A 23,809-nucleotide genomic window follows, 5' to 3' on the forward strand; every position below is an offset into this window, starting at 1 on the left:
CTAAAAGCACTATTGTATTTAAATTGTGTGTTGCATTCCTTTTTAGCTCACCTGAACCGAAGGTATAAGTGAGCTTTTCTAATTACCTGTTGTCCGTCGTCCGTCCGTCCGTCTGTAAACTTTTCACATTTTTGACTTCTTCTCTAGAACCACTGAGCCAAATTTAACCAATCTAGGTACAAAACATCCTTATGGGAAGGGGATTCTAAATTGTTAAAATACAGGGCACAACCCTTTTTAAAAGGGAGATAATTGCAAAACTGCGAAAATTGGGTGGGTGTCTTGAAAAATCTTCTTAAGAACCGCTGCACCAGATTTGCCAATATTTACACCAAAGCTTGTATATATAGTGAACATTTTAAATTGTAAAAATCGCAATCCCCGGGTCAATACTGGGGTCCCAAGAGGGGTACCATTTAATTAAAAAAGACAAATTTAACATAGAAATATATGGGGGAAAATGTTTTTAAAAATGTATTCCAAGGACTACAGTGCTAAAATTAGTGAGATTACTATATAAGTACCCTAAGATAGTGTAGATTCGAAATTGTGAAAACCATGATCCCCGGACTAATACTACGTACGGCTCCAAAATATGTTCAAAGTTTAACATAGACTTATATAATGGGAAAATGTTTTTAAACTCTTCTTTTTGAGAATTACAATGCTACAGTTTGTGAGATTACTATGCAATCATTCTAAGATAGTGCAGATTCTAAATTGTTTAAATCATTTTTTATCAAAAGAAGTATTAAAAAAAAAAAATTTCCATGAAAAGTTTCTCATAGTTAAATTATCTGAAAATACATGTGTATTTTTATCGACTAGTTTTTTGGTTTTTTTTTTTGGAATTTCAATCCCGACATCAATTACTCACATATTGGGATTCAAGTGATCGGGATCAAAGATCATAAATTCAAACAAAAAAGTAGGAATCATTGATAGACTTTATCAACTATACATGTATATAGACTTTCCATGTTTTTTTAGTTTAGTCTATAAGACAGATGATCGATGAGAATGCAAAATCTAACATGCCACATGTCCTCATCACACCTGCAATATTTTTATTTGATGAATCGATAAAGAAGCTTTTAATGATTGAAATACAAAACAGATGCCAATATCGTCTTTTAATTATTTAACGAATATTTTTCCATTTTTTTCAGTGAAATGGGATTTTTTTTTTAATGCAAAGCGGTATTTTAGAGCTTAAAATTCAGTCTCATTTGTTGTGTAAAATAACTATGAATAAAAACATGCCAAGGACAAAATTGTTTCTTCTTTTTATGTATTGTTTAATATATGGTAAAATCGTGAAATATATGAGTTTTACAATATTTATTCAGAGTTCACTTCATAATAAACCCTTTCGAAATAAAATGATACAAGGACTATTGTTCAGGTGAGCGATTTATGGCCCACAGGCCTCTTGTTTATTACATTTGCTTAATAAGTTTTTTTAATTTGATTATATAATTCCCACCGAAGGTTTAATGTAAAGTCTACAGAATGTAATAGGACATTTTATGAACATTTGAATTTTCAAATCTGTACAATAATTTGATCTTGTTTCGTTCTTCAATCCAAAAAAGAAGAAAAAAAAAACAAAAAAAATTGACATAGTTATTTTTGATTTGAATAATATATCAAAATAATAATATTTTTTTAGAGATTTCTATCTAAGAGAATAAAAAAATATATATCAATTGTAACAAATTATTTCAAACACTGTAGCATTAACTAAAACAAAAATGAACTGTTGTTTTAAACATTGCTTGTTACTGTAGTTTGGTTATGCTTTTTTGGCAAACATTAATATATCTAAAAATAAATGAAAACCGACTCTTCTTTAATTTTTCTAATCGTCTTTGAAATTTTTTTAATTTTCAAACATAAATTAAGAGTACCAAAAATATATACCTTATGATCCAAATGAAGCAACATTTCTATTTGCACATACAATAAATACTACTTAGAATATGGATTTGATTTGGTTAAACCATTTATTTAAATGTGTATTGTTTATTCAAGAGATGTGCGTGTGAGTAACTAAAATCCTGGTCGGCCTAGGAACGATGTTGAATACTAGAGCTTATTCATTGTTCATTTTTTCATTACCTCGTAAATCTTCTTCCTGTTGAACTAACTCGTTGGTTGGTTTAACTTTGAGTTCTGAAACTTCCTTATTTTCTTCATTTGCTTTCCAGAGTATGACCCCTGAATTCGTATCCTGTCACCATGCTTTTATTTTTTACCTTTACTTCTTGCAACTATATTAAGGATTGTTTTACATAATAACAATGATTGACACAAGCAACAGGTCGTTATGGAGTATGACGATTTTGGTCACTGAAATACTTTCAACACTGTCTGCAGAAGAATGTAACAGGTCAGTTTCAATTAATTATCATGTAATATTAATGAAATGAAGAATAATAAAGACTAGTCTAGCCCATTACATTTTGTAGAAAAACAATTAAAAACAATTCTATTGAGACAATAGTTATATATTAATCAATGTTATCATTTACTTTGTTAAAAGTAAATCAACCTTAGCTGTTACATCAAATGCATAAACGTTTGATCTTTTTGTAAAAAAGAGATACATCTTTAAAATTTAAGGATAAACACTACTTGCTGCTATAACGAATACTTCGACACTAGCACTGGAAAATGTTTAAGTATGTTTTTGATTATCTATCTATCTATCTATCTATCTATCTATCTATCTATCTATCTATCTATCTATCTATCTATCTATCTATCTATCTATCTATCTATCTATCTATCTATCTATCTATCTATCTATCTATCTATCTATCTATCTATCTATCTCATTTACAACATACACCATAGCATAGCATAGCGTTAAAACCTCATAGCATAGCATTGGGATGTCACACAATAACATACACTCTCATAGATTCTCATTCGTCATATCATACCATAGCATACCATAGCATGCCATAGCACAGCATTATTTTAACTCGGTTTTAAATGTTGTTTTTTTTTCTAATAAATGTATACATATTGTATTTGTGGTAAACTTTGGCGTCTTTTTATTCTATTTTGAAAATGTGGAGCTCTTCTGTGTATGGAAGCGTTTTTGTTCAAATCTCATAGTATACCATAGCATTGCATAGCATAGCATAGCATACCATCTATCTATCTATCTATCTATCTATCTATCTATCTATCTATCTATCTATCTATCTATCTATCTATCTATCTATCTATCTATCTATCTATCTATCTATCTATCTATCTATCTATCTATCTATCTATCTATCTATCTATCTATCTATCTATCTATCTATCTATCTATCTATCTATCTATCTATCTATTTTCGCTTTATTCATGTTAAATAACATATTCAACTATAACGATTGAATTGGATGCAGAACTGTAAAACTTCCTTATTTTATATGATTCGCATACAGATGTTTTAAATTTTTGTTTTATTTTTTTATCTCTGCGTGAAGGAAATAGGGAAATATTTCCTTAATTAGATATGATTATACGATATACCAATTAATATTATGTACCAGGAAGTATGTGAAGCAACAATTAGGCAAATCAGAATAACAGTTTATTGCAACACGATTAAAAAATCAGGTGTATAATGTAAATGCAATAATCTGTAAATTCCATAATAATCTTGAATATTATATTCAATTATCAAACAGTCGTACATTAAGTTTGGTCTTGATGTTCATTGTACAGTCACATAATTTGAATAATTGTCTTCTTCAGTCATTGTTACTGATACAGTGATTGTTCATAGTTTTACAAAGTATATATATTTTGTATGTACTTACTGTACTGAACCACAATATTAGGGACGTTGAAGAACAATATATGTTTCTTAATGTGATCCGACTTGTTAAAAAAAAAAAAAGGTAAAGTTTACTCTCCCACATAGCATTACAACAGCTGTATGTTACCTTAAAGAGATGACCTCGATGAAAAAACAAAACAAGAAAACAAAAAGATAAAAAAAAACCCAAAAACAAACACCACCCCCCCCCCCCTCAAAAAAATGACAATTACCCAATTAAGTCGCATTACTTTGTGATCGATCTCTAGAGTTATACTTGACTATAAAAAATTAAGATGTTAATGAATACCTTTGAAATGATAGTTTTCTTCAAAACACTCTTTGCAATGTGGTTGACTGTTCAGGTCCGATTGAGATTGTTACCACAGAAATAAATATTATAGCTCAGTCGTCTCTTGTTTCAGATACTTGGATGAAAAGCCGACATAACAGCTACTTTTACTTATACGAAGATGTTATGCCATTAACTTTGCTTTTACATTAGTAACTCTTACACCACAATACGTTTTTTATTCATGACGGTAATTACTCCATCATCTTACACCATATTTTTCAGTTTGCAGACATGGAAGTGTGGGATGGAATTGTGAAACACCCTGTAAAACAGGATACTATGGTTATCTCTGTCGCACGCCATGTGAGTGTGTAGATCACCTGTGTGACAAAGAGACTGGGTGTCAGCCACGACAAAATAAGACATGTAAGTTGCTTAAAAAACATTTAAAAAAATCAAAATTAAAATCACACATTTTTTATTTTCTTAAAAAAAAACCCCACGTACGCTTAATGAATCGTATAGTTAAAATTATATTATTATGATATAAGTCAAATTCGTGTTAATGTGTGAGTTTACGATTTGCGGTTGACAAATGCGACATATATGACTAAATATTCTCTTTGAGTAAGTTAAAAAAAATTACAATTGTGTATGACAGAATACCAGATTTATTCAAATCGGTTTGTTATTGTCATTTTAAAGCGCTAAGCATAGCTCAGCGCTTTATTGTCGTAAGACTTCTACTTCCGGTGTATCGAATAACCGCCCCTATGAGCAGAAGTATACAACATTTAAACTGGTTAGGGGACCAGTCTAAGGGGATTATGCATATAACTGCACGGGCTATTGTGAATCGTACGGGCTATCGTGAATTTAAAGTACGGGCTTACATACATCATTGCAGGGGATGTCACGCAGTGATGAGGAAATATAGTACGAAAACAAAAGCTGAAATGTTTTATACAATACATATATCTGTTATATACACACAGAAGCTGGGTTAGCGCTTTTCAGTACTATCAGTACTTTTGAATTCATCGATATGTTTTCTGCAAGCAAATAAATTAAACTACCAATATTTATCCAACTTTTTAGCAAAAGACGTCAGTGATAATGCCACGAAAAATCACGACTGGATAGCAGCTAGCCTCAGTATCATGGTGTTAATTGTAGTCAGCGTTATTTGTGCAATAGTTTTGTACTTCCGTCGGAAAATAAAGCGGTAATAACGATAATTTTACACCTTCAAATGACTTATTACCTTTCTTATATTGATGAAAAAATTTGATTGTAAATACATTGTTTCTGTGATAATATTGCAAACTAATGCATATTTTCTGATTTGTTTAGATATTTGAAACGTTCGGTGAATCTCTGCTTAGGTAATCAGTTTATATTTCAATATTACGTTTTAATATTTTCATTCTACCATTGTATTTATATATCAATTCCATTGTTGTATCTAAACATGTTTACGGGTGATTTTTCTTACTTTAGAAGTTCGCATTATTCATGTATAGGGAAATAAAATTACAATTTATGTACATACTTTGTTTTATTACATTTAGGTAAAGAGGCAACAACATCTCAAGAACTCTCAATTGTTCAACCACAAGATTGCGTTCCGGTAGAAATTGTTGACAACGAGAATGATTTATCTCCAGATTACGATGACATTCGTTACTCGCAATGTATTCGTAGTAGTAGATTCAATTGTGGTGACTCACCACTTTGTGGCAATAACATGGTAGGAAATCGTGTTGAAGCTAAACGTCCACATTTAACGGGGTTCCATAATGCTGATAACAAAGTTGAAGATTACAGTCGCCTGTTATTGAGGAAGAATACGAATACGTGCATTTTAGTGAAAACAGCTATAACAGAGGATGAAGGCTATGTTTTCTTACAAAAGAATTACAAAAAAGCAACTGCAGAATCATCCATTCAAGGACGTCAGTCCCTGTCCAGAATATCAACCATTCACGAAAATGACTCCGTGGGATAAAAAGTTAAACACAATTTTCTTTGAATATTTCTAAAACAAAAATTGAAATGTTAACACGGTTAAAAACAAAGCAATGCATCATAATTAAATAAAATGAGAGACACTTTGTATTTGAAGATTTGTGAGATGTACGAAATAGACATTTTCACTCTTTTTTTAAGATTCTATGATAGACCAAGTTATTGACCCTAAGTTGTTCAATGAAATTCATATTGATGATGATAGTACTTTTTTTAAAAATCCTTTTTGATACTATTTATCAATAATATACATGTGTGTTTTTGAAAATGACTGAAAAAACATACACGTATATATACTTTAAAAATAAATCAATACGCCCCCCCCCCCCCCTCTTGAGAAATGTATATTGCGAAAACGTGACTGATAAATGTCAAATTCAATGATACCCCTATTGCATCTTATATACGCGTTTCTTTACTTGTTCGCACACGTGGAGGAATATAAGTATATTAAATGAGAGTTCTTGTGACAAAGCCATTGCAATATTGTTTTGTCTCGAGCAACATATGAGAAGTTGTCGACGTACTAAGTTTTAGTCAGTTATTAGTGTTTTGATGTTTTGATTCTGCAGGAATCTCTTACTGTGAACAGTACAATGAACATGTTAGAAAACAAAATTTTTGATTTTATTTTTCACTTGTTGCGAATTTTGTTTTTGTTTTTTTATAAAAGAGTGAGTATGTACAGACAATCAACACTTTTAACTCACTTGCCAAGCTATGGTACAAAAAAAACCATCAATTATTAAAAAAAATCGTTGCCACTATCGCCTGCCGTTTAAAATTCTCAACTGTTCATGTCACAAAAAATGTAATCGAATAAGTAAATAGTTGACCATCACCGTATTTGTTGAAGTTTGTGGAGCGCTAGCTCTAAATGTTTTTTTGATGTGTTTTTCAAAACAACTCAAATGGATAAATCTCTGCAGTTAGCTGCTTATAAAAAATACAAACAATGGCCAGGAAAAAAAATAGGTGCACATGTGCCAAGGAACCTTCAAGGTTAGTTGGAGTGGTCCAAGCAGAGCGCAGTTTACGATAGGTTTGTTTCCTTTCAAAATAGTCGTTTATTTACTTAATTTAACCTTTTAAAATGATGTCATAACAATAAAACAGCCATTCTAAGTTCATATTGTTCATCACAGATCGATTGAGTTTCGCACAAGAGTTTGATTGATTTTTAAAAATAAAATGCCTTGTTATTTTTTATTCCTAATAACCAATCACTGTAATGGTCAAAAAAGTGAAATTTAGGAACATAGTTAAATAAACACCTGTCTGGGGCTTTGCAAATTTTTACTAGTCCTTTACATTCTTTAAATCTATACATAACTATAATTACCCTAATAACGTAACCTTATTACTTTATATTTAAGCATGGAATCATTATTTTTTGAAAGATATAGTCTCATAACTGCAGCGGTGTGTGCATACAAATTGAGTAACGCGCGGTAGCCCACCTCTGCCCGAATAAAAAACTGTCTTATGTTAAAAGCATAAAGTGTTTTGTTATTTTTTAATTTTTATAACGTGTATTTAAAAACATTATTTTTGTAAACTAACATGCCTAGAAATGAAAGTTTGAGTGTGTGTTCTCCACTTATTTGAATGGCACTAGATTACATTTGTTGTAAATCTTCCTTATTTTTCATGTTCAGTATTCATTTCATGGGAATCATCCAAATAATTCACACCATAAGGAAAATTACGCGATGACCCCAAATGATATGTCATAGTTCAGGAAACCCCTTGTATTCGTTACTAGTATTGTTATACTTTCATGTTAAATACTGAAATCTGATTGGTTAAGACGCAGTTAATAATATTTACTATTACCCTCAGCGTTAGCAACGCACTTGGCAACGGGTAACATTAAAAAATGTTACATGCGCGAAAATTATGCGCGTGCGGTTAGCTGTAGAATTCACGTTATTCCTATATAAAAGCAGTAAAATTTTCTTAATTTTTTTTAAAAAGACATTCAGTATAACAATATAAATAGTGCCTGTTGGGAGGATAACAGTTGAAATTGACACCCCTCGAAAACCATTGTCAACCTCCGCTTCGCGTCGGTTGACAATGGTTTTCTCGGGGTGTCAATTTCAACTGTTACACTCCCAAACAGGCACTATTTATATAATGTGTCCGTCAAAAATTAATCTGTAATGGATTTGCAGGAGAACTATAACTGAGAACTTGAAATATGCATGTACAAGTTATACCAAAATATATTTTTCTACATGTAGCATATTATAAATACAATATCAGAAAACGTTTGTAAAATAAAAATTACAAATGAAAGCATTGGTTGAAATGTGCAGGATTTTGAATTAAAAGTGAGAAAAAAATGTTGATTATAGATTATTATGGCTGTACGAACATATGGCATACGCGGCAAAGGCATTCAGTAAGTTGAATTTGTTATGTTGTTTGTAATTAATTTTATATGGTTTATAAGTGGTCTGTAAATTTCGCATGGGGCAAGATCACTATTTACTGACACGTATAAACTAAATTAGGTAAAAAAGAAACTTTGCAACGATTGTGTCTTAGCGATGGCATATGATAAATATAATAATGAGAATTAATTTTTATAACAAAATTAAAAGTTTCAATGTGGGTACCAAAACAAAATACTTGTAGTCTCTTCGCCCACTGAAGCCATACAAATATAAAGAAGTCATAAGTCTCGATGAATTAGTAATATATGTTGTTGATTATCCATTTTATTTCATTCAACTATATGCATATACAAAAGTAATGTGTTTATTTATGTATTGTCAATTAGAGAAGTTAATTATTAGGTATAAGAAAAATAAGTTAAATACCAATTAGGAGTTAATGCACTTGCATTACTGTTTAAATTTTTAAGATCATAAAGAGTCTTTCATATCACAAGTATCAACTTAATGTTTGGGAGACTTTTTTTCTCCCTAACAGAAAAGTTATAAGGAAGAAATATGAGAAATCAGGGAGACTGTCATTAATTGATACAGCATAACCTACAGGAATTATGTTATGCAAAGATTCAACCTTTATTAAAATTTTCAAAAGCAAGTTAATAAAAAATAAAACAACTTCTAAAAGTTTTAAAAACTTATACTATCTAATAATTTAAATTTATTACATGTATTCATACAGTTTATAGATGAAATGTCTTGTAATTGTGTTAGCTAAATGACAAATAAAACCATATTCTGTACTTCTGTGTATTTTGGAGTTATTAGTCCAACCCTATGACCCAATTACAACCGTTGTTGTATAGGATCACTTTAATTTCTAAGATGACTGTAGAAGATGGTTTTTATGATTATTTTAGCATTAAGTTGGCAAAGTTATTAACTAAATACAAATTACCAACTTATTGTAATATCAACACTAAAAGTAATACACATCGGTTGTAATTTTCATTGCACAGTAGGCATGTTGCATCACCGTTATATTTTTAACCCATCACAAATAAGACAATTGCAAATTATTAATCACAACAGTGGTTAACTGGGGCTGTGAAACGTCTTTTGAATGAAATGTTTATCTTTTTAATATATTTGGGTTTAATTTATACGATCGTAAACTCAGAATACAGGGTGACTTCAACTTCCCTTTCGGAGGAATTTCCGGCGAAGTTATCGATCATAAAGCGAGTATTTCGCCAATGTTGATGATGAGGTTAAATAAGGTTTCTATAAAAAAAAAACTGTGTTAAGAAAAAAATCAGTCGGCGGGATATTACTGGGTCGATCGCGATAGTGGAAACATAGATATTTTTAATTCTAACCTTATGTTATTTTTATTTTTTTCACATAACATATTAAATACTTAAAAGAGAAACTTTACACTAACAAATTCTTGAATATTACTCTTTTCAAACTGTTGTGTGTACTTAAAGCATCGGTGCGTCGTTTAACATCTCTAATGTTTTGTGACTTTCATTAAAATGTAACATGTTAAACTTTTTATCAGAGGAACTCTTTCATCCCATGATGTTAGAATAAACTACAGTTAAAATCATTCACATTTAACTACAAATATTGATTTTTACATGTATATGATAAAAGATGTCAGGGATGACAGTATTGTAAAACATCTGAAGAAAATGAAAGCGCTTATGTTTTACTCGATCTTTGTGTTTTCATTTATTTAAGTTTTATATATATTTCACCGACCACTGAGGTTTTTCTTGGATTTATATATATATATATATATATATATATATATATATATATATATATATATATATATATATATATATATATATATATCGGTTGTTCTGCCATTATTCCATATTGCGGTAGGTTTGCTAAAAAAATAGTTTTTCTCAAAATAATTTTAAACTTTAAGCTTTTTTTCTTCTGCAAACTTAATAATACTTGGAAACGATGACGTGTCAGTCTCATTTAAGGATGTAACGCTATGAAGATCATAAAAACACAATTTCTTAACTCAAGAATGTTGCAAATTTTATTGATAAATGTAGTGGTTCAACAGAAAAAAGTAAAAAATCGTCGAATATTTTATCATTTAAGACGCTCAAAGATGTAGACTTAAAACGTTGCTTTAAAGCTCTGAAACAAACCAATTAAAACCTAGTTTGTGTGTTTATATCGTCCCCATAAATCAACTGTATATGAACATAAAACTTTTGCTTTTCAAGTGGACATTTAAGCTAGCTAAGTTGTACATTTGATGATTTACGCAAATAAATCATTTAACGTTTATCACATTTAGTGCTGCATTTGTGCATACTGGTTTTATATTCAAAATAAGGATGTTTTAATAAAACAGATTAAAATTAGTTCCTGAAAAGCTACAACTGCATATGAACATGAAGACCAGCGTACAACAAAATATACTTTTATGGACGTTCTATATTTCGTTGGTATCAGTCATTTCTTTTAATTCTGGCTGCAGAAGGTAAGAAAATAAGTATCGTCTGTTTTATATTTGGATATTTTAATGGAAATGGACATTGATGGAAACCTAACAACAAAACTTTATGATAAACGAGATGACTTCATTTTTCCTATGGTCAACTTTTCTTACTTATTTTGCAATATACCTTCATCACCTGCATATGGTGTTTTTGTCTCTCAGTTAATTCGATACGTTAGGGCATACTCTTTGTATGAACAATTTCTAAGGCAATGCAAGCTACTGACAAAGGTTGATAAACCAGGACTATCAATAGTCTCGTTTGAAGCCCACTCCTCCTAGGCCCCTGGTCCTACCTCAAACCTTCTGGAGGTCCGTATTGCTCTGCTTTGAATTTGTTTTTCGTTTTATGGATTTTTGAGATAGTTGATGGTTTGTTATTGTCATTTTTTCACGTAGCATGTTTGTGATGTTCAAACATACATTCATGTCATATTATGTCATATGTTATTTTCCAAGTTTCCTGGTAACTTTTTTCAATAAATTATATTTTCACTTTCTGTAACTCAGTTACTCGGCAAAACTCACATTAATGTACTGCTTTTTTCTCTCCAAAAATGTATTTTCGATTTCAACTTTGTTTATATAGTGTTTTCCTTTTTTTTTTTATCGGTAAACAGAGTTCCAGACCTGCTTTGTTGCTACAATGAATTCCAAGATCCAGTCACCAATTCGTGCAAAAGTATTTCTCTTTGCTGTTGTTTACTTTTACCAAAAAAATAATTCATTAATCAAAATGACGACATGCTTTATTTATTAGCATGCGACCCCGGAAGTATAGGGTGGAACTGTCAAGAAAAATGTGTCTCTGGTTACTACGGAGATCTGTGTCGACAACCATGTTTTTGCTTGGCAAAAGACTGTGACCCAGTGATTGGCTGTCCAAGAACAGGTTCCACAGTGAAATCAATGCTGGACACATCTACAAAACATTATGGTGAATGCCTTGACATTTTTATTAAACTATTTATCAGTAATGATTAGTGTACAAGAAAATTGACTAAATTACTATTTGAAGGTTTACATGTAAAAGACCCACAACGAACAATCAGTATTCGTGAACAGCAGTTCTTCAGTTTACGTTACACAGAAAATCGAAGATCGAACACTTTGGAAATAATCAATACTACCAGGTACAATAGTTGTAAATATATTCTATTCCTGCTTTTTTTTCATCATTACCATGTATCGTAAGTAAGCTCTACAAATAAATTAACTTATATCAATTACAGGAAAAGAGAAAATAGCGTAACACAAACACGTATGTGCAACTTTCTAATTATGATCAATAAAAGGATGAACAAAGAACAGACGATATTAAAGCTAACATGAATTCATAAAAGCATTTGGTCGCCTTATTAGTTTCGATCGCTCCAAAACTGCCACTGGGGTATATATACCCGTTGAGAAAGTAACGTGGTTGCTTTTCGATCGAGGCATTCAGGTTGCAAGGACTTCTAAACGCATAAAATACACATTGTAGTAAAAAACTTGAAATAAAGGAAACCAAAATTAAATTTTTTTTTAATTTTTTTTAAAGATTTTCCAAGGTATTCGCAATAATATTTACAGATAGTGCTGCCTTTGCATGCACATCAAACACGTGTGTCGTTCATACAGAGTGCTTAACGGCGGCACTTCATCCAACACAGTAGATTAACGATAGTAATTTCAACAAAGTAACAACGTAACATCGTATCCATTGGTTTCTACAATAACGCCCCGTTTCAAAATCCATACGATCACTGACATTGCTCGATTTGCCACAATGTGCGGTTAGTGCATATGCGATAATACGTCTTGTTTCGTCGTTCATTGGTTATTCATTGTCCGTGTAGTGGTTGTCATATTATTTTTGTTCAAAACGCCTTTTTCTTCCAATGTAACGTGTTCGGGTGTATGGCATACCTGAATGCGGTAAAGCATGAATAGTGCTATTGGCCTTACATAGGGGTTGTGTAGCGATGAGCAGATTAATAGAAAACTAATATGGCGGTAGTCGAAGATAAAAGGGAAATAATGCGTTTTAATGAATTCATGTCAGCTTTAAACAAACGTGTTGATATAAAAGTATCGATATTTCTGATCAAATAGGTACGCCAAGATCCAGCTCTGACACCAGTACACCTAGTCAGGTTTCGATTCTTGTTACAAAATCAACACAGTCTCATGTTTCATATAAAACCAGGTATTGCTGATTTTACAATCAAAGTGTCATTTCGTCGTAATTCTTATGCTTGCTTTGAATTTGTAAAGGTATCTATTATACAGATACATCAAAGAACGGATTTCTTCAAAAGGTAATGTTTTTTTGAAAGCTAATGAATTTATCTAGCTAATGGTAAAATAATACTATTTACTATAGCGAGTGTAACAACCATTATAAAATTCCAAAATGGCAGTGAATGTCACAATAAAAATAAAAACAAATAATTTATTTTTCTTTTCATTTTTTTTAATGAAAAAAATGTTTTGAGACGGTTGGCAGTTTGTTATTGTCATTTTTCGTTATAGTTTTCATTTCCCTTTTCATTTTATGAAAGAGATAAGGTTCTTAAAATGTAACAAAATTACCAAATGTTTTGTACACAGTTACAAATCTTAGACAAACCACTGTGAAGGGAAAGCTCCCATTGATAAAAACGTCTCCATTTCACGCCACCGGTACGTTCTCTGTTATATACAAACTTTTCCATTGACAAAGAAAAAACACAACATTGTGCCAAACAATAACGCCAGTGTCATGGTGGTATCTTTGCACTCAAGTGCACTGTCCGAAAAATCGTATATGTCATGTGATAAACCATTGTTACAAACTGTAATCACTTCTCCGTTATTGATATGTTTTTGTCAGGCTATTATTTTTTCTATAGTAAACAGTTTTCCTGTAGTGATACTTGGTACAAATCTACTTGAAATAAAGTTTTTTTTATTTTATTTTTTTAGAAAATCATTAAAAAAGAGTTTTAAAAAAATCACTTTTATGGTATTAAAATCCCTGCTTAATTTCTTTTCTTTTCAGAAATACCTTTATTATTTAAAAGTTCTACAGAACTTGTTTGAAAATATTCTATAAAATAATAAGTTCTTTGGAAGGAATTATTTTTTAACTAAGGTTAATGATCCACCAGTCAGGTGAGATACACTAATTAAAAAGTTTTATGCGCTCTATCTAATTAACTATTGATTGATAACTTTGGATTTTTGTTTAAACAATTTCCGCCGAATGCACAGTTACCACCTTCCCACTGGTACAATAATCTGGCACAGTGTTAATTGTTTGCTTAAACAAACTAAATTTGAAAAACCTTAATAATTATATTTTATAAGCTCTAGTATTTGTTGTTTTAATTGGCAAAGTTGTTTATATTTATTGAAAAGATCATATCAAATTTTACTCTAACCTGATTTTGAATATTTTAGGTAGACAGGAGCCGGACCTCCCCATCAGTAGTATATGGCCGCTTCTAACATTGGTGGTAGTCGCTTTGTTTCTGTTGGTTCTTGGACTAGTAATTATCATCATACTGATAGCGTAAGCTATTCCGTAAAGTATCCTGATTCATTTAGATTCTTAAATCGTTAAGAATGTTAAACTCTTAAGGGCGAAAATATTTTTCATTGTATTTAAAATCTATTAAAAATAGAAAATAATAATAACAATTTTAACTCACTCAGGTGGTACGTTTTGAAAGTTTCAAGAAAAGATCAACTCCCAAAAGGTATGTGTCTTTTCAAATAAAAACACCTGATACAAAATAGCCTAGAGTCTAGAAAAAAGGCTTCTTCAAAGAATATGCGATCTTCATTTATGATAGGGGTAAAGCTGTTTCCATATAGGAGTTCCATGGCTTACAATCAGATGCGGACAACTCTGGATCGTGGATACTCGTCTCTAAGGAGATTTGACCCCCGAACAGCGAATGGGAGACGATCGGGATATATGACCACCAATAGCTTAGAAATGGCCGCGACCAGTACGGTGTAAGCCAAATTAAATGCAAAATATCTGATCGTCTAGGAAATAGGCATTTGTTGATGCTTAGTATTCCAGAAACCTTTTATACTTAAAGAAGAAGAAATTTATTGAAAATATAGCTGAAACAATGCTACGTACTATCGTTACGTATAATGTTGTAGTTACGCCTGATTGAGCATCATCTAAAAAAGATATTTAATCATTCCGATCAAATCATATTCATAATACATGCGAGATTCTGGAGTTACTGTTTTCTAATTCGTTTGTTTAACTTATTACTTGTTTAAAGAATTGTACATTTATTGTGGAAGATGCTTTTTGAAGAAATTGTAAATAATCAAGGTTTGACAAATCATTTGTATGTCACATTTTTTTCTATTGAAAAACGTTGTGCAACATTTTGAATTATTTTCGATCTGTACCATTCTTTACAACAAAACCTATTAAGGCCATGTTAAAACAGTTTCTAAAAAGTTACATAGAAAAAAAGGTGTTCAATAAAATGCATCTAATCAATAAGAATTGCTTTTTATCTTTCTACAATAAAACACAAATGGTAAATACAAACCAAAATATAAATCATTCTTAAATGAATCTCAATGATGAATAAAAGAAAAATGCAGTATATGTGCTTCTTGCATAGCCAGTATAACAACCACAAATTGCTTGATCATTGGACTATATATTACCTTAGATAAAAACATAATTTAACTTTAAATATGTGAAGGCATGTCTATTTGTTTATGCATTCAAACTGTGTAATTCAACTTTGCTTTAAAGACAAAAGAGTTTAGTAAACTATAGCTACTTTACTAAATTATTTTCAAATAAAAACTTAAGTGAAGGGTTATTAGAGAAGTGTGCGCTTTAAATGATACAGTATATCATTCATACCTATTGAAAATCTTTTGCTATACTATTGAATGTGATTTTAATGATATGATACAAAATTTCAACGCAGTGCTAAAAGATTTCTATGTCATGCTACGAGAAATTAAAATAAAAGGCTTAACGGTAGTACGGTATGCTATGTTATGGTATACCATGATGTTTTAAACAAAAACAACTCCATTAACGGAACAGTTACAAACATTTCGAAGAAAAATAAAAAGAAGCCAAAGTTAAGCACTAATCTGCAATGTGAACACTGATTCTTTTAAGTAAAAGCATTTAAAAACCGAGTTAAAATCATATACCATGCTATGCTATGGTATGCCATGGTATGATAGGACGAATGAGAATCTATGAGATTGTATGTTATGGTTTGACATTCCAATGCTTTGCTTTAATATTTCGATGCTATGCTATGGGGTATGTTGTAAAAGATATGCTTGAACTGATCGTCAATATTGATACGTTTATCACGGCCTTGGTATTACCCTTCATATTACATCAACCAGAGCCACTCCGGCTATAACAAATGCCGAGATTAAATCTGAAATAACCATTTAATACCAAATTTTTGTTTTAAACTAAATAATATCAACATCAACATCTCTAATACACTTTTCAAAACGCCAATGAAAACCTCCTGCCGAACTCTAGACTGGTAGTTCGGCCAATTATAAGAACATTTCGATGCTTTTTAGCTCACCTGAGCCAAAGGCTCAAGTGAGCTTTTCTGATCACAATTTGTCCGTTGTCTGTCGTCGTTGTCGTTGTCGTCGTCGTCGTCGTTGTAAACTTTTCACATTTTCATCTTCTTCTCAAGAACCACTGGGCAGATTTCGACCAAATTTGGCACAAAGCACCACTAGGTGAAGGGGATTCAAGTTTGTTCATATGAAGGGCCACACCCTTTTTAAAGGGGAGATAATTGAGAATTATTGAAAATTTGTTGGTATTTTTCAAAAATCTTCTTCTCAAAAACTATGAAGCCGGTAAAGCTTAGACTTGTGTGGAGGCATCATCAGGTAGTGTAGATTCAAGTTTGTTCGAATCATGGTCCCCGGGGGTAGGGTGGGGCCACAATTGGGGGATCAAGTTTTACATAGGAATATATAGAGAAAATCTCTAAAAATCTTCTTCTCAAAAACTGTTTGGCCAGAAAAGCTCAAATTAAAATGGAAGCATCCTCAGGAAGTGTAGATTCAAGTTTGTTCAAATCATGGTCCCCGGGGGTAGGGTGGCGCCAGAATTGGGGGATCAAGTTTAACATAGGAATATATAGAGAAAATCTTTTTTAAAAATTCTTTTAAAAACTATTAGGCCAGAGAAGCTCAAATTAAAATGGAAGCATCCTCAGGTAGTGTTGATTCAAATTTGTTCAAATCATGGTCCCCGGGGGTAGGGTGGGGCCACAATTGGGGGAGCAAGTTTTACATAGGAATATAAAGAGAAAATCTCTAAAAATTTTCTTCTCAAAAACTATTAGGCCAGGAAAGCTCAACTTTGAGTGGAGGCATCATCAGGTAGTGTAGATTCAAGTTTGTTCAAATCATGGTCCCGGGGGTAGGGTGGGGCCACAATTGGGGGATCAAGTTTTACATAGGAATATATAGAGAAAATCTCTAAAAATCTTCTCAAAAACAATCAGGCCAGAAAGACTCAAATTATAATGGGAGCATCCTCATGTAGTGTAGATTCAATTTTGTTCAAATCATGATCCCCGGGGCTAGGGTGGGGCCACAATTGGGGGATCAAGTTTTACATAGGAATATATAGAGAAAATCTTTAAAAATCTTCTCCTCAAAATCTAGTTGGCCAGTAAAGCTCAAATTAAAATGGAAGCATCCTCAGGAAGTGTTGATTCAAGTTTGTTCAATTCATGGTCCACGGGGGTAGGGTGGGGTCACAATTCGGGGATCAAGTTTTACATAGGAAACTATAGAGAAAATCTTTTTAAAAATTTGTTTTAAAAAGTATTAGGCCAGAAAAGCTCAAATTAAAATGGAAGCATCCTCAGGAAGTGTTGATTCAAGTTTATTCAAATCATGGTCCCCGGGGGTAGGGTGAGGCCACAATTGGGAGATCAAGTTTTGAATAGGAATATATAGAGAAAATCTCTAAAAATTTTCTTCTCAAAAACTATTAGGCCAGGAAAGCTCAACTTTGAGTGGAGGCATCATCAGGTAGTGTAGATTCAAGTTTGGTCAAATCATGGTCCCCGGGGGTAGGGTGGGGCCACAATTGGGGGATCAAGTTTTACATAGGAATATATAGAGAAAATCTCTAAAAATTTTCTTCTCAAAAACTATTAGGCCAGAAAAGATCAAATTTGAGTGGAAGCATCCTCATGTAGTGTAGATTCAAGTTTGTTCAAATCATGGTCCCCGGGGGTAGGGTGGGGCCACAATTGGGGGATCAAGTTTTACAATCTTTAAAAATATTCTGGGAAAGTTTTCGGTCCAAAACTCAGTACTTAGTGTGAAAGCACAGGTTATGAGATTAAAGGTAGATTTAAGTTTGATGAAACCATGATTCCCTAGGGAATAGTGGGGCCACGAAATGGGGAGGGGGTTATAGGAATAGAGAAAAATCTTCTTACAGGTACAACAACAAAAGGGGCTCGGTATTTACCAAAAAATAAGAGTTGGATATTAATTGGCAGATTTTCATTTTTTTTTTTAGCAAGATTTACTGTACTCAGTTGTCAAGATATTTTGATACTGTAATGCTAATTTGATCAGAATTAAGGCAATTGTTGTTCAGGTGAGCGATGTGGCCCCTGGGCCTCTTGTTTGTGTTTTGCAGTTAAAAAAGAATATTACGTACTGGCTATTTTAAGAGAAAAACAAAATAATCGGTTGTGGATGAGCCGCATATTTCCGTGTAATAAATGTATGGTGTAAATGTTAAATGTGCTTCCTTGATTTTATACAAATAATGAGGAAAGACTATCTAAACTTCCCTTTCCATGTCCTGCTTGAAATCGAATAGTGACAACTTAACTAGAAATATTTTCTGTTTTCTAATTTCCCAACCACGACATTTTAACATAGTTCCTTTTCCTTGAGAACTCGTAATGACTTATACATATCAAGTAAAAAGGTAGCAACTGTTGGATATACCACGTCTTGTTCGTGGTTACCACTGACAATATCGAACTTTTACTGTACACCAACTATTATTCGTGACGACTTTATTTCGCGACTAATTTTCCCGACAAATATAAAAGCGAAATGCTGGTCCACGGCAATACATGTAAATATTCCCGACAAGGAGGCTCTCGAAAACCTTGCGAAAATTTCTCGCACGCAAATAAAAGTTTGTTTACCGTATTTTGTTGTTGCGTTTTTATTACTTTTTGTGCGATTTCAATTTTTATCCATGCATTGATTAAAAAAAATGTACAGAAATAAATGATAACACAAATGGACAATATTCATGAATTCATATAACATGCTGATACAATGAATATGTTAACGAAAATTAAAAAGAACACAGGTATGAATGATCTAGCTATACTTTCTCTTTATTTTTTCTCTCTCCGTCTGACTCTGCATATGTATCACAACTGGTATGCAGCATAACCCTCTATATGTTGTAACCACATTTCATAGCAGGAAGACATATAAATAAAAGTTCGTTATTTCATCAGTGGTGGAGGAAATGTAATCAAAATTAAAACACGTCTCTTAAAAAATATAAAATATAATTCTGTTTGATTGAGATAACATGCTTGAAAAATACATGAGCTAATTTAAAAGTATTAATTATACGCATAATACTTAGTAGAGAAATGTAACATAAGCACAAAACACAGTGGGATAGAGAGAGAGAGAGAGAGAGAAATGAGAGAGAAATGAGAGAGAGAGGGAGAGAGAGTGTATTTATGGAAACTATAGCTAATGCCTTTTTTAATTTTGTCATTTTTTCCAGATAGTTTATTTGATAGCTTTTTTCAAAATACATTTTTCAGTGTAAACTTTGGTTTCTTGGTTTTTTTTTATCGGTGTTGACGTAAAGGATAAGGCCTGTCATGGTTGTTTACAATCCTAAAGGAAAATCTGAAACCGAAATGGTATACCGAGCTTCAGCTAAAAAGTTCCGTATTCGTATAACAGAACTTCATAGAGTAAATGAGCATTTAAGTTAAACGTGCGATCTTTATTATAAAAAAATAATGAGGAAAGATACATAATTTTCCTCTTCGTGTCATGTTTTTGTAAATCGTAAGAGTTGTGACAACTTAAATGAATATACTTTCTACTTCACTCTGAAGCTCGACATATCATCGTTGTTTGTTTCTCCCAAAACTCCGAATTACTAATATTTATTCCAAAGAAAGAATCTACTGTTAAAACACCATGTCTCGCATGTGGCTTTTATTTGAGATTATTTACATTTATTTTGCTGTTGTTTCTACAGCTCCCTGTAACAGGTAAGTGATTTTCATTATTCATTTACATTTAATTATGCTTTTTTTTCTAACTTCAACATATGAATACTTTGTCAATGTTTACTGTCCAGCAATACGGTTCATACAAGAATCATATTTTCAAAAGGGTTAATACAACATGCTGCTACAATGAATATTTTAACGAAAAATCTAAAGAATGTACAGGTATGAATGATTTTGTTTCATTTTCTCTGTATTCTTAATCTCTTTCTCTATCTCTGCACATATATCCCTATTGGTCTGCATTTCCGCTTTTATGTAGAATATTATCGCATATCCAGTAAGATATATATCAATGCCTTGCTCGTCATCGTTAACCTGAACTAGTGCGACAAGAAAAACATCGTTTCCGCAAGTCTAGAATTCACTCAGGGGCAGCAGCTATGGTGAATCAACTGACCAATTGTCTCTTGTTTTAGGATACCTATATATTTTAGCATCAAGCATCGTACCCGTGAAAAATAACTCTTTTTAGTGTTTTCATAAGACCCAACTCGTTAAGTTTTTATCAAAAATAAATACGCATTTTAAAACAGATAAAATTAATGAATTTCTTATAATTATTATGTATTTTGTCAATTGTTACCATCTAAATGATGTATGGAAAAGCATTTGTCTCAATTAGGTTATATATCTTAACTCTGTTCTCTAGAGAAGTGTTATTGTGATCATACTTTTGATGTTACCACCTTTAATTTAATCTGCTGATCTATTAAAAGAACATAAACAAACCATTCAACTGCTTTTATAAGCACTTTGTTTTAGCAGAAATAAGTTGATAATTTTAAAACACTTATTCAGATGCATATTCTAATTGGTGTTTATTTATTGTAAGTGAATAGCAGGAATATGTTTGTCAGTCATCGTCATTAATCTAGGGATTTAGCGTTCAGATGACTATGCTACGGCTTATACTGGGTTATTTTACACTGTAAAGTTTGACTTCTAACAGTAGTTTAATTATCAATATTAGGCGAAAATTAGAGCACATAATTCAATCAATAGCCTCGACCAGCCAAATGTATCATTAAGGAATCAGAGACTTGCTTTTTCATATTGAACAGAGTATCAAACAGAAATAACGATTTTCATTCAATTTTTACACTATATTAATTTTGAAAGGAAGATTCAAGAGCGGCGCAGTCATTTGGTATATGTCGAAAAATTCTGCGCACTATGTAAGCATTATTAATCACTATGCAATTTTAAATTACCCATGCTCATATTGATCAATCGACTATTTCAAAACATTTATCTTTGAATTTTGAACCGCAGCTGTTTTTTTTACGACATAAACAACATGTAAACACAATGGCTGCATGTTTAACTCTTTACACATTTAAACAATATGTCCGACAACGTATTACTGTGCGTTTCACATGTTTTTTGTTAATGCAAAGGAATATTACAAAACTACATGTGTAGCATTAAAAATGTTAAAATGTGAATAAGATAAAGGGTTTCTAAAATACGAATAAAACTACGAATACATATAAGATGTATACAAAATCGTATATTCTTATTATTATTGTTCTTGGTGTGCAGATATATAATGAACACTTGTGGTAATTTTCATAGCTATGGTTTGATCATTTCGTTAACTCATATTATATGAATGAAAAATAACCCACTTAAATAGGATGTAAATGGTTGTTTAGCTTTGTTAACCAAGCTTAATTATTCATCATCATCATAATTTATTAATAATTTTTGCATCATTTTAATCTTTTTATCAAAGCCATCAAATTTTTTTTTTTAAATCTTTTTTATTAAAAAAAAAACGCATTTAAAAAATCTTTATGAAATATATTTTAAATATTGCTCAAATCTAAATAAGTGTTCTCGTTACCTTTTTTTCAGTATGTAAAAATGGAAGCTTTGGATGGAATTGTGAAACACCCTGTACGTTAGGACTCTATGGTTATCTCTGTCGCACGTCATGTGAGTGTGAGGCTCACCTGTGTGATAAACAGACTGGGTGTCAGCCACCACAGATTGAGACAAGTAAGAGTACCATTAGCTATAATAATGCTATGTATTCGTCCATGTATGCAGAAAAATGAACACGGAGAAGTCTTTTATATTTTATTTCTATCCGTTAACACAGTGTTAGAGATTATTGTTAATAAATAATATGAAAAATAATTATATTAAGTAATTCGTATGTCAAGGCACCGCTTAAAACTTTGTATACGATATCCACAGCCATTTCAACGAGCGTTTTCACAGAATCAACAGGCAAAGGAGATATACATGAAATCACGGTGAGACAAAAGCATATTCAGTCAAATGAAAAACAACCATAAATTCTTGTGAACTTTCTTTTGATTGATTCCTTTACAACATTCGTCCTTGTCGGAACATTTTTTTAAGAAAGCGGTACAAAAATTTTTTATTTAATTTTAATTAATTGATAATTATTTACTGAAAGTCCTAGGAATTTACAAAAATGATAACAACACCACGCTTCGTTTATTTCAGATTTTTAGAAGATTAATGGATCTGTATCCAGGTAAAGTACTCTCAGTAAAAATAAATTTAAAAGCACTGCAAGCTATCTCATCATTTTGTTATATAGACCATTGAGTTCATAAAATCATCGTCCTTATCAAATAATATTAACATAGATAAAAAAAAATGTTACTGTTTGCAAATTAAGAAAACAATACATTTTCTGAAAGCAAATCCATTTCGCAAGCGAGTTAATTCTGCATATTGAAATTGCATGCAAGATAAATACTAAAAATGCATGAATGAAATGTTTAATCTATGCTGATGTACTTTACTGTCCACATAAGTTACGTCATATAATGACGGTGTAAGTTCACAAATGTCGAAAATTCAATCGGTAAATTTTTTTTCAAGAATTTGACATAACTGCATGGAAATACAAAAGCTGTTCTATGTTTTTCTATTCCAAAGTAAAATATATATTTGTTTATGATTTTTGCAGTGATTTTGTATATTTATTTTAGTCTCTGTGTTACCAAAAATCGAGTTTTATTTGTTGAATTTGAATTGCATGCACATGCGTCAAACCGATTTCTTATAACTTTAACATTCATTAATACTGCGGTGTAACGTTACCTGTTCGCCTATTTGAACAAAAGTTTATTATTGTATAAGTCAAAAACATTTGTTAACAATATTTATGCGTTAATTTAATTTTGACTGAGGATAAATAGTACCACATTCATTTTCAAAATTACTCATTTTTAAAATCAAGTTTTAGATGAATATTTTGTACGTTGCCTTAAGTCACTTTTCAATTGCAAATAAGCCCGAATCTCAAAAAGTAGAGATGACCACTTCATCATATTTTCAGGGTGGTAATGGTATACCACCAGTAGATGACCCTGAAAATTTCAGGTCCAAAATGTGAATTCTAAATTTTGAAATGCGAACTGCGTTCA

General features: G+C 31.5%; 2 protein-coding genes across 2 annotated transcripts; both read left to right on the forward strand.

Annotated features, from left to right (window-relative positions):
* The first annotated feature begins 2,159 nt into the window (after positions 1 to 2,159).
* Positions 2,160 to 6,985, forward strand: LOC128189719 (multiple epidermal growth factor-like domains protein 10). The gene is made up of 6 exons (XM_052861454.1): positions 2,160 to 2,392; positions 2,626 to 2,684; positions 4,399 to 4,542; positions 5,215 to 5,341; positions 5,470 to 5,501; positions 5,688 to 6,985. The coding sequence occupies exons 1-6, from the start codon at positions 2,304 to 2,306 to the stop codon at positions 6,122 to 6,124; spliced, it is 888 nt and encodes a 295-aa protein (XP_052717414.1). The 5' UTR covers positions 2,160 to 2,303; the 3' UTR covers positions 6,125 to 6,985.
* A 3,733-nt stretch (positions 6,986 to 10,718) lies between these two features.
* Positions 10,719 to 15,497, forward strand: LOC128189723 (uncharacterized). Its single transcript, XM_052861459.1, has 11 exons — positions 10,719 to 11,058; positions 11,697 to 11,758; positions 11,837 to 12,013; positions 12,095 to 12,209; positions 12,309 to 12,337; positions 13,171 to 13,264; positions 13,348 to 13,376; positions 13,669 to 13,740; positions 14,500 to 14,611; positions 14,755 to 14,798; positions 14,895 to 15,497. Exons 1-11 carry the CDS (start codon positions 10,964 to 10,966, stop codon positions 15,062 to 15,064), a joined length of 999 nt encoding a protein of 332 aa, XP_052717419.1. The 5' UTR covers positions 10,719 to 10,963; the 3' UTR covers positions 15,065 to 15,497.
* The last annotated feature ends 8,312 nt before the right edge of the window (positions 15,498 to 23,809 follow it).

Source organism: Crassostrea angulata, chromosome 6 (genome assembly GCF_025612915.1).
Source record: "Crassostrea angulata isolate pt1a10 chromosome 6, ASM2561291v2, whole genome shotgun sequence".
Taxonomy (NCBI): domain Eukaryota; kingdom Metazoa; phylum Mollusca; class Bivalvia; order Ostreida; family Ostreidae; genus Magallana; species Magallana angulata.